This window comes from Asparagus officinalis, chromosome 8 (genome assembly GCF_001876935.1).
Source record: "Asparagus officinalis chromosome 8, Aspof.V1, whole genome shotgun sequence".
Classification (NCBI taxonomy): domain Eukaryota; kingdom Viridiplantae; phylum Streptophyta; class Magnoliopsida; order Asparagales; family Asparagaceae; genus Asparagus; species Asparagus officinalis.
Window position 1 is genome coordinate 122,259,065 of NC_033801.1, and position 17,803 is coordinate 122,276,867.

General features: G+C 42.2%; 1 protein-coding gene across 1 annotated transcript; it reads right to left on the bottom strand.

Moving 5' to 3' along the window:
• On the bottom strand, window positions 2,063-3,729 carry LOC109821832. Its single transcript, XM_020387987.1, has 2 exons — window positions 3,049-3,729; window positions 2,063-2,929 (listed from the first exon to the last, which is right to left on the bottom strand). Exons 1-2 carry the CDS (start codon window positions 3,727-3,729, stop codon window positions 2,063-2,065), a joined length of 1,548 nt encoding a protein of 515 aa, XP_020243576.1.

The following is a 17,803-nucleotide window of genomic DNA, read 5'->3' on the forward strand; positions in this document are numbered from 1 at the left end:
ATGGCTCCGTCTCGTCGAGATAGTCGATTTTTATATATAATTCGTCCAATTCTGACGTACGGTTTGAAAGTTACGATCGTTTCTTCGAAACAAGTTATTTTCTTCGACCAGGCCCGCATTTGGGCTTACGACTGTCCCACTTTGACATAAACATGTCTGCTAAATGTTTTACATCAGTGTCCCCCCTGCTTGAAAAGAGCTCGACCCTGAGCTTACACTTGCATGAATAGTTGTTTCTTCTGGTGGATAATACTCAAACAAATCTGCAACATTAAAACTAGGAGAAATACCCAAATCTGTAGGAAGGTCAACCACATAAGCGTTATCGCTAATCTTCTTCAGTATTTTGCATGGACCATACTTCTTATTCTTCAGCTTGTTGTAGGTGCCCACGGGAAAACGTTCTTTTCGCAGAAACACCATCACCATGTCTCCTTCTTCAAACACCTTCTTCCTCCTGTGTTGATCAGCATCGGCTTTATATTTAGCATTAGACTGTTCTATCTTTTCCTTCACCTCCTGCTGGATAGCACGTATCTTTTCAACCATATGATCCACAGGAACACTCTGTCCGGGAGCTTAGGCAATGGAGCAAGGTCGAGATAATGATTCGGAAGCCTTCCATACACAATCACAAAGGGTGCCTTGCTTGTAGTTCGACTCTCCATACAGTTATAAGCAAACTCAACATGTGCCAAAGCAAGATCCCACTGTTTCGATCGATCTCCAGAGATGGATCTAAGAAGATTACCGAGTGTGCGATTGACCACTTCAGTTTGGCCATCTGTTTGAGGGTGATAGACAGTACTAAACTTAGGATCTCGATCGGATGTAATGGACTTCGGCACTCCATGAAGGCGAACTATCTCCCGAAAGAAAAGATTAGCAATGTTGCTCGCATCTGCAGTCTTCTTGCACGGAATAAAGTGCGCCATCTTCGAAAACCTGTCAACCATAACAAAAACAGAATCCATGCCTCATTGGGTTCGAGGCAGTCCCAACACAAAGTCCATAGAGATATCATGTCATGGTGCATCAGGAACAGGTAAACATATTTTTCAGATCCATTCTTCAACTGAGGCTAGTAATATCGTTCTTCAATGGCTGCAATTATTTTATCACGTCCCAAATGTCCTCCTAGTCCGCCAGCATGAAGGTCTCAAATTATCTGCTCTCTTAGTGAACTTTGGGGTATGCACAATTGATCGCCATGAAATAGATAACCATCCTGAATATGAAAGCCTTTGACTGATTTATTTTGAAGACAGTCGTCCCAAATCTTCTTAAAATCTTCATCCTATGCATACAGCTCCTTAAAGTACTCAAACGCAATCACTTCAGCCTTCAAAGTTACCAATAATCCAGCCCTCCTACCGAGTGCATCTACAACCTTATTCTGCTGCCCGGATTTATGCTTCAAAACAAAGGTGAAACGCTACAGATATGCAATTCAACGAGCATGCATACGGTTGATGGTAGTCTGACTATTAAGGGTCTTCAAGGCCTGATGATCAGTGTGAAGCAGAAACTCTCTCGAGATCAAATAGTGGTCCCAATGCTTCAAAGACTGAACTATGGCATATAACTCCAGTTCATATGCGGTCCACTTCTGTCGAGCTTCGCTGAGTTTCTCACTGTAAAAGGCAATTGGACGCCCTTCCTGAGATAAAACACCATCAATTCCTATGATGGACGCATCACAATCAACTTCAAAGACTTTTTGAAAATCTGGAAGTGCAAGCACAGGTGCGGTGGACAACTTCTCATTGATCAGTGCAAAGCTACGATCTGCATCTTCCCCCCAATTGAACTTTCCTTTCTTCATGCATTCAGTTATAGGTGCTACAATGCTGCTGAAATTTCTTACAAATCTCCTATAGAATGTTGCTAGGCTATAAAAACTACGAACTTCGCTGACAGTCTTCGGGGTAGGCCAATCTCTAATAGCATGAACTTTCTCTTCATCAACATGAATACCCTCTGCACTAACAACAAAGCCTAGAAACACGAGGCTACTGATCATAAAGTTGCACTTCTTCATATTGATGTACAACTTGTTCTCCTACAAAACTGTTACTACCTCCCTCAAGTGGTCCAGATGTGCAGCCTCACTCTGCCTATAAATCAGGATATCATCAAAGTAAACTACAACGAACTTGCCGATAAAGGGTTTTAATACCTGATTCATCAATCGCATGAAAGTGCTAGGGGTATTAGAAAGACCAAAAGGCATAACTAACCACTCGTACAGGCCTTCTTTTGTCTTGAAAGCAATCTTCCACTCATCTCCTTCCCTAATCCGAATCTGATGATAGTCGCTTTTGAGATCTATCTTGGAGAACACTTTTGAACCAGATAACATGTCTAGCATGTCTTCCAAGCGTGGAATAGGAAATCTATACTTCACTGTAATCTTGTTGATAGCCCTACTATCCACACACATACGCCACTCTCCGTTCTTTTTTGGGACTAGTAGTGCTGACACTGCACACGGACTCATGCTAGGTCGTATAAGGCCCTTCTGGATGAAATCATCCACCTGCTTCTGCAAAATCTCTCCTTCCTTCGGACTCATCCTATAGTGTGGCAGATTTGGTAGTCGAGATCCAGGGATAAATTCGATCTGATGTTGAACGTCCCTAAGCATGGGTAATTCAGAAGGAAGATCATCAGGCATAACTGCATCAAATTGATGTAAGAGGGTCTGTACTTCAAGTGGAATATCGGCAGTGGTAGACTCCTCTTTTCTTAAAACTACAAGGGCATAAATCTCATCAGACTGCTTCACATCTTTCATAAAGTCTTCATTGTTAACGACCAAGAAATTCTTCTTTTCAGCCACATTGGTTTTGATAGGCCCCTTTTCGGTTAGAGGCTTGAGCACAATTCGGTGACCATCCTTCTTGAAAATGTAAATGTTATCTTCCCCCTATGCGTGGCATCAACATCAAACTGCCAAGGTCTGCCTAACAACATATGACATGCATCTATCTCTACTACACCACACAATGCCTCATCCACATAAGTTCGGCCAATGGAAAAGGATACCCGACACACTTCATCAACCTGTATGTCATTACCCTTGCGAATCCAGCCAATCTTGTAAGGAGCGGGATGCTTCTCCGTCTTCAGCCCTAACTTCTCAACCATGTGCCGAGAGACAATATTCTCGCTGCTCCCACTATCAATGATGACATCACAGATCTTCTGTTGCACCGTGCATCTCGTTCGAAAGATGTTATGCCTCTGTGATGGTTCTTCTGCTTTTGGAGCCAACAATAGTCGCCGCACAACACATGAGAGTTGTTCCCCATCATCATCAGCGTCCAACCCATTATCATAGTCTTCATCATCGTCTCGGTCTGCATCCTCATCTTCATGATCCACCATGTTCACAGTACCTCTTTTAGGGCACTGATTGTATCGATGACCAGACTGTCCACACCTGTAACACTTGATCGGGTCAGGCTTGGCATAAGAGTTCGCTGGGGTAGGCTTCTTTGCTTTTGTTGTCGCTGGACCCTTGCCCTTCTCCGTTGTTGCATCCTGCTCGGAAACAGTTTGAGGCTGTTTACTTCCACCACGTTTGAAACTCGTGTGCGACCCATCGAAAGCTACCCATGATCCTTTACTATTTCGTCCGAGTTGTCGCTCTACCTTCTCGGCTAGGCTAACTGTATCTGCTAAGGTATAGGTCTGTTGTAGAGATACACGATCCTTAATTGCCATCCTTAATCCCCCTGTATATCGAGACATCTGTTAGGCCTCGCTCTCGTTCAAGTTGTTGCGGGATGACAGCCGATAAAATTCCTGTGTGTACTCATCCACGGTTCTTCCACCTTGCTTACAATTTTGGTACTGCCCGAATAATACTTGTTCATAATCACTTGGAAGAAAACGGGCTCTCAGTAGCTTCTTCATCTTCTCCCACCTTTCGACCTTCGGCTTCCCTTGACGAGATCGATTCAGACAAACAGATTCCCACCAAGCTGAAGCTCCACCTTTGAGTCGGTAGGCCACCAATTTTACCTTGCGTTCTTCTAGGATCTCCATATACTCAAAGAACCTCTCTACTTCTGCAATCCAGTTGAGGAACTCTTCAATATGCAGTTGCCCGTTGAAAGATGGCAGATCCATCTTCATCTTGAAACCTCCAACGTCATAATTATCCCTTCGTCGTCGGTCTCTACGATAACCACCATGGCGTGGGGGTGCATAATGATCTTCCTCGCTGTCGGAATCTTCATACGGAGTCATCTCACGTCGTTGGCGACCATCAACGCGATTTTGATCTCCTGTCATGTCCAGACGCTCTACTGCCGCAGCTAGTCGCTCCATGATAGTCTTCATCTGATTGACATTGGTCCTTAGCACGTCGAACTCAGTTCGAGAAATAGGGGCTTCATCACCTGTCATCGGATCGGAGGAATAAGGCTCTGATACTAATTGACGCAACGCGAAAGTTGTAACCTCGGAATCCACCAAGGGTGTTCTCTGAATCCATAAAGAACGATCTTCGAATCCACGAAGAGCTTCGAATCCACGAAGAGCTTCGAATCCATGAAGAAATATTGAGGAAAAATAAAATTTTATTAATCAAAAGTTATGCCTCTAGAGCTTACAAGACTTTTCTTAAATAGAAAAAGAAATAAGACTCCTACAAGGACTCTAATTCCTACAAGGACTCTCAACTTACCAAAAATGGTAAAGAATTCCTAAAACATTAAAACTCCTAAAAAGACTCCTTATGATTAGGAAAGACCTCCGGTCAAATCTGAGATCAAATCGGATTTGTTTGCTAAACAAAACAGACTCCTAAAATATTACTAAAAATAGTAAAAACGGATAAAAATACAAATATCTCTCAAACCGTAAGGAATTTAGCAAAACTAAGAACACAAGCCAAACCCACGGGGGTTGGTTTGGATGGCTCCGTCTCATCGAGATAGTCGATTTTCATATATAATTCGTCCAATTCCGACGTACTGTTTGAAAGTTACGGCCGTTTCTTCGAAACAAGTTATTTTCTTCGACCAGGCCCGCATTTGGGCTTGCGACTATCCCACTTTGACATAAACGTGTCTGCTAAGTGTTCTACATCAAACAGCCTCAACAATTATGAATATGCAATAAGTTTCGATAATGATCAAACTTGTTGCTTGGAACCACCTTAGTGAGCATATCCGCCGGATTATCCTTCGTGTGGACTTTCACAATCTTCACATCGCTATCTTCAAGAACATCTCGAACGAAGTGATAACGAACATCAATGTGCTTCGTTCTCGCATGAAAAACCTGATTCTTCGCCAAATAGATAGCACTCATGCTATCACAATGAATAGTGACGGACCTCTGCGATATATCAAGTTCCTCAAAAAATCCTCGAAACCAAATAGCCTCCTTCACAGCCTCCGTAACTGTCATATACTCTGCCTCCGTCGTAGACAAAGCCACCATCGATTGTAAGGTGCATCTCCAACACACCGACGTACGGGTCAAAGTTAACACATACCCCGTAGTAGACTGGCGCTTATCCAAATCCCTAGCATAATCCGAATCAACATAGCCAATGCATGACTGCCCACCTGTAGTGTGCCGCTCATAAACTAAACCAACATTGAGCGTACCTCGAATGTACCTCAAAATCCATTTCACAGCGTCCAAATGACCCACTCCTAGATCGTGCATGTATCTCGATACCATGCTTACTGCTTGTAACAAATCTAGTCTCGTACATACCATCGCGTACATCAAGCTCCCAACCGCACTCGCATATGGAGTCTTCGACATCAACTCTCGATCTTCAACTGACTTCGGTGAAAGACCAGCTGAAAGCTTCAAATGGGCTCCTAAAGGTACACCAACTGGCTTCGTATCCATGCTAACATGGAATCGCTGTAGAACCTTCTTCAAATAAGCCACCTGTGTTAAACAAATTATGTCTTTCTTCTTGTCTCTGTCGATCTCCATCCCTAGAATGTGTTTCGCCTCACCCAAGTCCTTCATCTCAAACTCATTTGAAAGCTGAACTTTCAACTCATTTATAGTCGACCTGGAAATAGAGGTAACCAACATGTCATCAACATATAGCAATAAATAAATGTACGCACCTTCTTTCAACTTACAAAAATATACGTAAGGATCAAACTGGTTCCGAGTGTACGAATGACCAATCATAAAACCATCGAATCGCCTATACCACTGCCGAGGAGACTGCTTCAAACCGTATAGCGATTTATCTTTCCCTACAGCTCGGAATCCCAATGACTAAGTCATATATATTTCTTCATCAAGATCACCATGAAGAAATGCCATCTTCACATCCAACTGATCTAACTCCAAACCATATTGTGCCACCAAAGCTAGCAAAATCCGAATCGAAGAGTGCTTCACCACTGGAGAGAAAACCTCATTATAATCTATTCCTTCCTCCTGTGCATAGCAATTCGCAACCAACCTAGCATTGACCCTCAATGGAGCGCCTTCAATACGCTCCTTCTTCGTGTATACCTACTTGCAACCAATTGCCTTCCGCCCCTTTGGAAGCTTAACAAGGTCCAATGTATTGTTCTTATGAAGAGATTCTATCTCCTCCTGCATAGCCACCTACCACGAATCAACCTCCGAACTCTGCTCGGCCTCTCTGAATGGAATAGGCACCAACTCATCGATACTCTCCATCGGAAGTGCATACGTAACTGTGTCGGCAGACCGTGCTGGCATCTGTATGTTTCTCCTCTGTCTCCGAACCATAATCGAATCCTGAACCTGATCCTGCACATCAGTACTCGTATCCCCCGTGTCATCATCGTGCTCACCTGACGTTACCTCAGTCGGCACTCTAATAGATACTGTACCATCTGGACAATATGGAGCTGCATCGATCTCCACCACCTGTGATATCTCCTCCGTCGGGTCGCTCTCCACCTGATGAGAGCTGGAAAACTTCAAGGTAGAAGCCTCATCAAATGTGACATCCCTACTCAGCATAATCTTCTTATCAACTGGATCCCAAAGCTTGTATCCCTTGACACCACGCTTGAATCCTACAAATATGACCTTCCTAGCTCGAGGTTCCAATTTATCTGTTCTCACATGATAAAATGCAGGGCACCCAAATACCTTGAACTGGTCATAGTCATGTGCTGGCTCTCCCGACCACATCTCCATAGGGGTCTTTCCCTCAATCGCAAATGAAGGCAGCCTATTAATGAGGTGGCTCGCATATGTAAGTACCTCAGCCCAAAAGATCTTCTCAAAACTACTCTGCGACAATAAGCATCAGATCTTCTCCAGTAAAGATCGATTCAACCTCTCTGTCACCCCCATTTTACTGTGGTGTATAACTAACCGTGAAGTGCCTCTCTATGCCCTCGTCTCGACATAGCTGCAGAAAGGGGTCTGAAGTATATTCACCACCGTTGTCGGATCGCAACGTCTTGATCTTTCTCCCCAGTCTGCAGTTCCAATCTCTTCTGTTGGCCTTCTTGTTTTGATGATGTTTAACAAACAATTTACTTCTAATGTTGTTTGTCTAGTATTTGTGTTTTCGTATTTATTCTAGGCAAACAACGTGTAGGAGGATGGATGGAATAGAGCTTCAACGATGATATCCAATGGAGGTTGGCGGAATGTCGGGTTGAAGCCTTGCAATTCATAGTTAAAGATCAAGTTCAAGCTTCATCCACACGTGTACCAAGTTGAGCTCAATGAAGATCAAAATCAAGCTTGGGTAATTTAGTTTAGGAGTTTATATTATGTGTGTTAATACCTTAAGCTCAATTATCTATACACACACATTTATTGGTTTCTTCGTGTATATATATATATATATATATTATATTATATATATATATATACTATATATATATATATTATATATAATATATATAGTTATTGGCTTTTTTTTCTATGTATATATATAGTTATATATATACATATATGTTTTTGTTTAATAGGTTTTGAGTTTATATATGAAAACAAATGAATAGAATTAGAAAATACTATTTGTTTTCATGTTTATGTGCCTATATATGATTTGTCTTTAACAAAGTTATATTAATGAAATCATATTTAGTGTTTTGTATATATTGATAGATTAGAATATGCAATTTATGAAAATATTATATTCTTAGTTTGTAGATTGAATATCAGTTTATACAATGTTTTACTAAGCTCTATAAAAACATTTTACAAAGTTTCAAAAGTTGGTTTATGTCAAAACATCAAAATTCAAGTATCTCATATTTTTATGTTTGGACTATTTTGTAAATGATGATATTTTTTCATTTGGGAGGTCCTTTCTGATGAACCAGTCACTGTAGCAGTGTTTATTAATCATTGTTCTTCAATATTCTCAAAGTTTTTACATTTTTTAGAATTTATTTGATACTTTTAAACAGCGTTTCAAAATCAGATATACAGCTTTCAAACCTGTTTTTTATGTATCAGTATTCGGTCGGCCGGACGGATCGACCGATCATTTGATCTTTCATCACTGGGCGACAGAGAGTCTGTCAGTCGACCGGTGCGGTCGACCGAAAGCTCCATCGGTCGATCGCACCGGTCGACCGACGATGGTCCAGATCGTTTCTTCGGGTTTTTGCTCTCCATCGGTCGACCGACAGAATTTCCGGTCGACCGACAATAGATCCGTTGGCTTCTAACGGCTATTTTTCTGAGCTGTTTTCTGGGGCTGTTTTGTCATTTGGTTTGGGGTTTTTGTTGAGATCTTGAGTGGGTATAAATACCCAATTGCTGATCTCTTTTCAGGAATCAAGAAGTGTTTTAAACAAAGTTTTTAAACAAGGGTTTAGGGTTTTACTGTTTGTTTAAAAGATTGAGTTTCTGTTTACAAAGGAGGAAGTTTTCACTGCAGATTGAGGGATTCATTCTCAATCCTCTTCATCCTCTTCTTTGTGTTTATAGAGAAGTTTTCTAACTCTTTTATACTTGTTTGATTATCATAGTTCTTAAGCTAGATTTTATATTTGAGTTTAGATTTAATTTTGATTTCACTCATTGTTACACACACCCACTTTGAGCTTATTGTATTTGCATATATAATATATTAGGGTTGTGAGAGATTGTAACATTGAGTTGTGCTTAATTGAGTTCTCATCTATTATAGAGAACAAATTTATATTTGTTATATTGTGAGTGTTGTAAGGTTTTTGGTGAGCTAGAAAACCGAGAGTGTGTTGTGAAGTTTTCGGTGAACTAGAAAACCGACTGTGAGGAGTGACGTTGATCGGTGAGCGTTGAAAACTGATACTGTGAGGTGTAAACGTTATTCGGATGAACGTAAAAAACCCGGTTGTGATAGTGGATTTCTCCCCGGGAGTGGGGAGCGGAGACGTAGGACGAAAGGTCCGAACTCCGTAATCATATCGTGTGTTTGAGTGTGCCTTGGCATTTATTTATACTTGTGTTTATATTTCTTGTCGCAATTGTCATTAGCTCATTATTTATATGATCCACTATCTAGTTCATATTGTTTACCCTTGTGTTAGTTTTAATTTATATGATCCACTATCTAGTTCATATTGTTTACCCTTGTGTTAGTTTTATATCCTTGCACATACATTATCTATATCTCTTTGTTAGGATATATCTTATTGTTTATATATCCTTGCATATATTTCTATCATATAGGATATATCACCTTGTGTATATTGCTTATCCTAGCTCACATATATTATTGTATTTCATATTTGCTAGGAACTTGTTAATTAGTTTTAATTGGTATTTAAATCGGATTAGATTAGCATAAGACCCTAATCACCCCCCCTCTAGGGTCTAACATCTTCTTCCACTCCACAAATATATCTAGGACTTCACTCTTCTTCGTCATGGTGTACACCCAACAATGTCTAGAATAGTCATCAACGAACGTGACGAACCAATGTTAATCACCAAGTGATGCAGTCTTAGTGGGACCCTAAACGTCTGTGTGCACGTAGTCCAGGATACTCCTCGTATGATGAATGGCAGTCCCGAACTTTACCTTCGTCTTCTTGCTAAGAACACAGTGCTCACAGAACTCAATCTTCCCACTCTTGACTCCCTTTAATAGCCCCTGCTTGCACAATGCCTGCAGTGACTTTTTACCTGTGTGCCCTAACCTATAGTGCCAAAGTCTGCTTATGTCCGCTTCTGAAATAGCCGAAGCAACCTGGCCAATCTCGATGCTTCCCTTCAGATAATACAAATTCCGATTGCGGACTCCCTTCATCAACACCAATGATCCCTTAGTAACCTTCGCTACAGTGTTTTCGAAAGTCACCTTGAATCCCTTCGCCTCCAAAGCTCCAACTGAGATAAGATTTTTTTTAGTTGAGGAACAAATCTCACCTCCTTTAACTCATGGACTACTCCATCGTGCATCCTAATTCGCACGGTACCTATCCCATAAACACCACAGGATTGATCATTTTCCATTACAACAATACCCCGTCGACTTTCTTAAAAGATGCAAACCAGTCTCGCCTAGGGGTCACATGATAAGTAGCGTTGGAATCAAGCATCCAATCTGATGCATACACATGGTTCACCTCCGGAGTAATCAGTAGAGAAAAACACGAATCATCAGAATCATCGCCTTTCGCAACGTTCACCTCATTGGCCTTAGGGCCCTTTTTCTTACCATTCTCCTTCTCCTTGAGCTTCGGGCAGTCTCTCTTCTAATATCTCTGCTCCTTGCAGAATGCATATTGGTTCTTTGCTAATTGATGGCGGCTTCTTAACTTTGACCTCTCTCTATTACCACCTTTCGGATATGGGCTTCTACCTCTCGTCGACAAGGTCTCACCTGAAGTGCCAGCACAGGAAGTCTCCTTATCCTTCCTCCTCAAATCGTAATTGGTCAATGCGTTAGTCACTTCACTATAGCTGATAGAAGATCTCCCGTTCAACAAAGTGAGCACGAAGGTATCATATTCCTCATTCGGTAAGGATCCCAATAAGATAATAGCTTTGTACTCATCCGAAATCTTCTCATCAACATTTGCCAAGTCCGACAACAACTTAGTATAGTTGTTCACATGCGCCTCTAGTGAGGTGCCTCTGGACATCTGAAATCTAAAGAGTCTTCGCAACAAGTACAACCTGTTCTCAACACTCTTCGTGAGATACTTGTTATTGAGAATTTCCCACATCTTCATTGCAGACATCACCCCAATCACATCATATTTCAGTTTCTGTTCCAAACAGGACCTGATTACCCCACAAGCGTTCCTATTCATCTTCTCCCATACCGCCTCTTCATATTTAGGTGGCCTCTCATGGATCATGATGGTCTCTTCCAGATTCTGAGCATTGAGTGCATCCTGTACGTCGCTCATCCACAAACCAAAGTTAATTTTACTGTCATACTTCACCACACTAATCTTAGTGTTCTGAAAACCAACTTGTATTGTACTTGCCATCGACTTGTTGCTTTCACCTTCTTCTCCCATTGCAAACTAACTCCAAATTGCAAAGAAAGATTCAGACTTTGAAAGGAATAAGAAATTACCCAACTGAACCCTAAATTGGATTCCAAATAGAACTCATAACCACATTGTAGGCGTCAAAAAATGCTGAGAGATATCCGAATACAGCTCAAAAAGGCAGAAGGACACAAGTATAGACTGTCTCGCACGCGAGACAGTCTTTACTGTCTCGCGGGCGAGACAGACTTTTACTGTCTCGCCCACGCGAGACAGTCTTTACTGTCTCGCGGGCGAGACAGACTTTTACTGTCTCGCCCACGCGAGACAGTCTTTACTGTCTCGCGGGCGAGACAGACTTTTACTGTCTCGCCCACGCGAGACAGTCTTTACTGTCTCGCCGTGCGAGACAGGATTTACTGTCTCGCGCGTGAGACAGCTTTCAGATGGTCAAAACCACCTTTGTAATTGCCCTACACGTGACCACTAACTGTTCAAGAGCGTGGGAAACGTCGTGGGCGAGAATCACGTGGATAACTGCCAAAATAACGGAGTTTGAAACGTGGGAAGGCAGTTAAAACAAAAACTGCCTGACGGTTACTGTTTCCGAGACAGCATTTACTGTCTCGCGGGCCGAGACAGCAAACACTGTCTCGCTCGCCGAGACAGCAAACACTGTCTCAGCAGCCGAGACAGCAAATGCTGTCTCGGGAGCCTGTTTTCCGCCAACTGTTCCTAGGGGTTATAAATACCCCCCGAAGGCCATTTTTGAGGGGGCTGATCATTTTGAGAGCACTTCAGAGCAGAGAGGGCAGAGTACTCGAGCTTCGGCAACTCCTTGATATTCAGGCTTTGACTTGATTTCAAGAAGAACGACTATCTTACCTTGATAAGATATCGTTTCAAATTCTCACTTTGATAAACGAAGGAAGAATCATTAAGCCCCTCACGATTCAATCAGAATCTGTGATTTGATGGTCCACGGGCTAACGCACCCCCGGCACAGGCAAAGATCCCACGCAAGCAGCGATCCAAACAACGATCCTGCGTTTGTTTCTCAAGAGTTGTAATTTTTCTTTTGTTGTGTAAAAGAAGTCTTATAAAAAGGCTATCTCTTTTTTTGAATTTATTGTAATCGACTGAAGATATAATGAATTCCACAGCAAAACCAATTTTTGACGACAACAAACTGGCGACCACAGTGGGAGCCAACGGTCTCGCTGCCGAGACCGTCGTGTCGCAACCAATCATCAAGATCCTGGTTGAATCAACGGTCGAGTACGAGTTCGACCAAGCAAAGTTTGAGGAGTATTTGTCGTCCTTATCTGTAAAGTCTTCCTCGCCTCGCAAATGCAGAAAGATTTCATCTTCGTTGAAGTTATCAAATGCGACGGATGAAGACTCTGGCCCGATTGTTGCTGAAGATTTTACTCGCAACAGCTCTGCTCAACAGCATACCTCCCCAATTAAGGAGTCATTCGATCGAAATTCGCCACTGACAAAGAGGGCTCGTCAAAGGCGACGCCAACGCCGCGCTCGTCAATTGGCTAAGGCATTGGAACAAACCGACGGGGTTCGTTATCACGCGGACCTAGAGTCGAGGAAGCATCGAGTGGTTCAATTGTCTCAACGACCAATCACTCATATCTCTGCTAAATTAGCGACGGAGGAATGGACTACAGTCAAAAGGGCTCGTTCAACCCTTAAAGAACGTATACAAAAACGTCGCGCAAACGCTGCTCATGCCCGTGCTCTATTACAACAAAGACGAGAAAGGAACAAGAAAACGATGGCCAAAGAACCACCAAAACTCTACCAAGTTTGGATTCCAAAGTCTGGAGTTGTGCAAAATCAGCATTCGGAGCCCGTTAATACTCCACACCCGCAAGGGGGTGGTTCTAAATGTGTGACTCTTGACATAATCTTGGATCGCTCAGGGGCGACGACAAACCATCCTGGGTATGTTAACAAGGTTCAAACACAAAAACAGAAGATAGGTTGCTCTGGTCACCATGCTGACGAGTTGTACTATCAAACTAAAGGTGGAAACAAATCACATAAAAGGACTGTTCAAGAAACGAATCGTCATTATGTATGTGAAAAACTTATCAAAGCAGTGTTGCCTAAATTCAACTGCTTTAAAGCCATTCCGCCGAAAGTTTCTGTGTTCCAGAGACTTTCTACTGAAATGTCAAAGCCCAAACCGAGACGTTTCAACAAGAAGCTCACTATTCAAGGGGATGAATTCCCTGAAGTCACCATCAACATGGCTGATAAAGGAAAATCTAAGTGGCCTTCAAGTGAATCAAGCCCCGACTTTTCCCCGGGAGAAAAAGTCAATTCAAGAATTGCCCGACGGAAGTCTCGACTCCAGCTAGGATCTATCAGGAGAATGCATGAAGGGATGTCATCAGAGGATGAGCTCTCGGACACTTGTTCTGCGATCGCTTCGGATGATACATCATCTAGCATAGGACAAATCAGAGAAGTACTCACAATCACCTCTGATTAGTTCGTTCAAATACTTCAAGAAGCTCTAGCCAAACAACGTGAAGAAATTAGAGCTGAAGTGAAGACAGAAATGGAGTTAGCTATCCAACAAATGAGAGAATTGCTAGCTCAACGGCCTCAACCCCCTGAGTTCAGTCAGCGAGCTGAATCCAGCCATCACACTCGTAATGTTATAGATGACAGCGATCCAGAAGTGGATGAAGTCATTATGGCTGATACACCTCCCAATAGCAATAACGCTGGGGTGGTCTACCGGATTCTCCTAATAACGAGATTGGGGGTGGTTCAATAGCACCTCTCACAGGGGGTGGTCTAACTCATTCTCCTCAACGTCATTCGAATGAAGACATAGACGATGACGGGAAAATGAAAGAGCTTGAAAACAAAGTCAACGCTTTGATGACGGCTCAAGAAGTGAAGAGGACGGGTATTCCATGTCCCTATCCAAGAGAATAAGATTCAATACCGTATCCGACAAAGTTCAATCTGATTAACTTCACACCGTTTGAGGGGAAGAGTTCGCCGATTCAGCACTTGATTTATTTCAAGTCTCATTTGGGCATGATCTCTGGAAACGAGGCTTTAATGGTCCGGTCATTCGTTGGCACCCTTCGCGGGCCCGCCTTCGATTGGTACCGACGGCTCAAGCCAGGGAGCATCAATTGCTGGGATAACATGGAAAGTTTGTTCCTCAGTAATTTCTTCGATGATGACACCGAAGTGTCAATCGGAACCCTTTTGGATGAGAAGCAAAAAGACGGAGAGTCAGTTGACAATTTTGTCAAACGTTTCCGTAACAAAGCAATGAATTGCAGAGATCCTATTACAGAGGAGTTCATCCTGCAAACATGCCACAATAACCTTTCCATCGATGTCCTGGAAGCTCTGGGGGTCGTGCCATCCACAACTTGGAAGGAGTTAAAATCTCGGGGTGAACAAGCTGAGCACTTTCTTAAAAGAAAGAAAGCTGAGAGAGGCCAACCAATGACATCTGCAATCGTTGAGAATGCGACTCTCGATCTGAGGTTTCAAAAGGAGTATTCTTTCGAAGATGATGAAGCTCCAGCCATATTGGAATACCTCCTCGCTAATGACAAAATCGAGCTACCACCTATTAAAGATCAGGATGGAGCTAAGAGGATTACGGATCCAAACTATTGTGCGTACCACAGAAGGGTTCTTCATCCCACCGAGATTTGCTTTGAACTCAAAAACAAGATCCAAGCCCTAATTGACTCCGGCGTCATAACGACGAAAGAAGTCGAGTAAAGACGACCATACTACTCCATTGGATACACGAGTATAAACTGTTTTCCATCACTCCAAAGAGTATACGAGTATAAACTGCTTCTCGATCATCCAACTAAATACAATGGTAAACTCAGCTTCACAAAGGAAGCTGGGGGTGGATGATTTATGTAACGGGAAGTTCCTAGAGAATCTTATATTCTTAAGGATAACCCGAGCATGCGACTGAGGAGGATGTACTCCTCGTTATACCCAGTTTTGCAAAGAAAGCTGGGGGTCGATAATTCATGTAACGGCAAGTTCCCGGAAGAATGTTAAATATAATATTCTTAGGGATAACCCGATTATTATGAACAAAATGATAAATACTAAACTCCTATTATGGTTTCCGAACACTCTTTTGCTGAGATGAGATTCGATCACCTCTTTAAATCAATCTTCCCTCACAAAACTCATATTTTGGTCAAACCTTTAAACAGTTAAGACCAAATCCAAAATCCCCTCTCGATTCCTTCCATGAACGAGAGGTCCACAAATTGAACGATCAAACCTTTAAACAGTTAGGATCGTCTCAAACCCTTATTTGGTCAGACCTTTAAACAGTTAGGACCAAAGCCAAATCCCCTCTCGATTTCTTCCATGAACAAGAGGTCCATAAATTGAGTGATCAAACCTTTAAACAGTTAGGATCGTCTTAAATTCCTATTTTGGTCAAACCTTTAAACAGTTAGGACCAAAGCTAAAATCCCCTCTCGATTCGTTCCATGAACGAGAGGTCCACAAATTGAACGATCAAACCTTTAAACAGTTAGGATCGTATCAAACTCACATCTGGTCAAACCTTTAAACAGTTAAGACCAAATCCAAAATCCCCTCTCGATTCCTTTCATGAACGAGAGGCCCACAAATTGAACGATCAAACCTTTAAACAGTTAGGATCGTATCAAACTCACATCTGGTCAAACCTTTAAACAGTTAGGACCAAAGCCAAAATCCCCTCTCGATTCCTTCCATGAACGAGAGGTCCACTCAAATTGAACGATCAAAACTTTAAACAGTTAGGATCGTCTCAAAACTCCTACTTGGTTAAAACCTTATTCAGTTAGGACCACAACCAAAATCCCCTCTCGGTTCCTTCCATGAACGAGAGATCCACTTTCAGTTGAATAATCAAACCTTATGACAGTTAGGATTATTCAAACCTGTCCAGATTCTCTAAGTGGAGATCCCACTTGGAGTTTTTCTTTGCACCAGGAGATAGAATATAAAATTCTTCCTCTCCGATCATCGGGTTCATCTCTACCAACAAAAAGAGACCAGGAGATAGAATATAAAATTCTTCCTCTCCATCACCGGGTTTATCTCTACCAACAAACAAGAGACCAGGAGATAGAATATAAAATTCTTCCTCTCCATCATACCAACAAACAAGAGACTAGGAGATAGAATATAAAATTCTTCCTCTCCATCATCGGGTTCATCTCTACCAACAAACAAGAGACTAGGAGATAGAATATAAATTTCTTCCTCTCCGATTCCGGGTTCATCTCTACCAACAAACAAGAGATCAGGAGATAGAATGTAAAATTCTTCCTCTCCATCATCGGGTTCATCTCTACCAACAAAAAAGAGACCAAAATACTCCAATAGGTACACGAGTCTAAACTGTTTCCCTACCCTCAACAGGAAGTTTCTGGAGAATATTACTCGGAATATTCTCAAGAATAATCTGAATACTCCAATAGGTACACGAGTCTAAACTGTTTCCTTACCCTCAACAGGAAGTTTCTGGAGAATATCACTCAAAATATTCTTAAGAATAACCTGGTTACCTCCCAACGGGTATACGAGATTAAATTATTTCCCGAGAACTCCAAAAAATACATGGGTATAAACTGTGTTCCTATGAAGACTGATACAGTAATTAACAATGCGGTATCAATTTGATGACAAAAGCTGAATTCAGAAGTACAAATTCCAGCTTCAATTCAAAATCTCGACGACGGTCAAGCGATGAACGCCATGCCGAAAGGACCTTAGCTATTCTACAAAGCACTGAATAGACTGAGAGACAAAGAGATCAAGTGTTGAAGCCATTTACAGGTTCTTCTATACGATCTACCCAACCAAGCATTGAAAGGATCATAAGTAAGACCTATCTTATCCAAAGCATCCCAGAACTCCTCTATAAAAGATTGAGTCTGGAATACTTTGGAGGGGGTATCTGTAGGCGTCAAAAAATGCTGAGAGATATCCAAACACAGCTCAAAAGGAAGTCATCCAAAATGTCAAAAAGAACACAAGTATAGACTGTCTCGCACGCGAGACAGTCTTTACTGTCTCGCACGCGAGACAGACTTGACTGTCTCGCCGTGCGAGACAGTCTTTACTGTCTCGCGGGCGAGACAGACTTTTACTGTCTCGCCCACGCTAGACAGTCTTTACTGTCTCGCCGTGTGAGACAGGATTTACTGTCTCGCGTGTGAGACAGCTTTCAGATGGTCAAAACCGCCTTTGTAACTGCCCTATACGTGGCCACTAACTGTTCAAGAGCGTGGGAAACGTCGTGGGCGAGAATCACGTGGATAACTGCCAAAATAACGGAGTTTGAAACG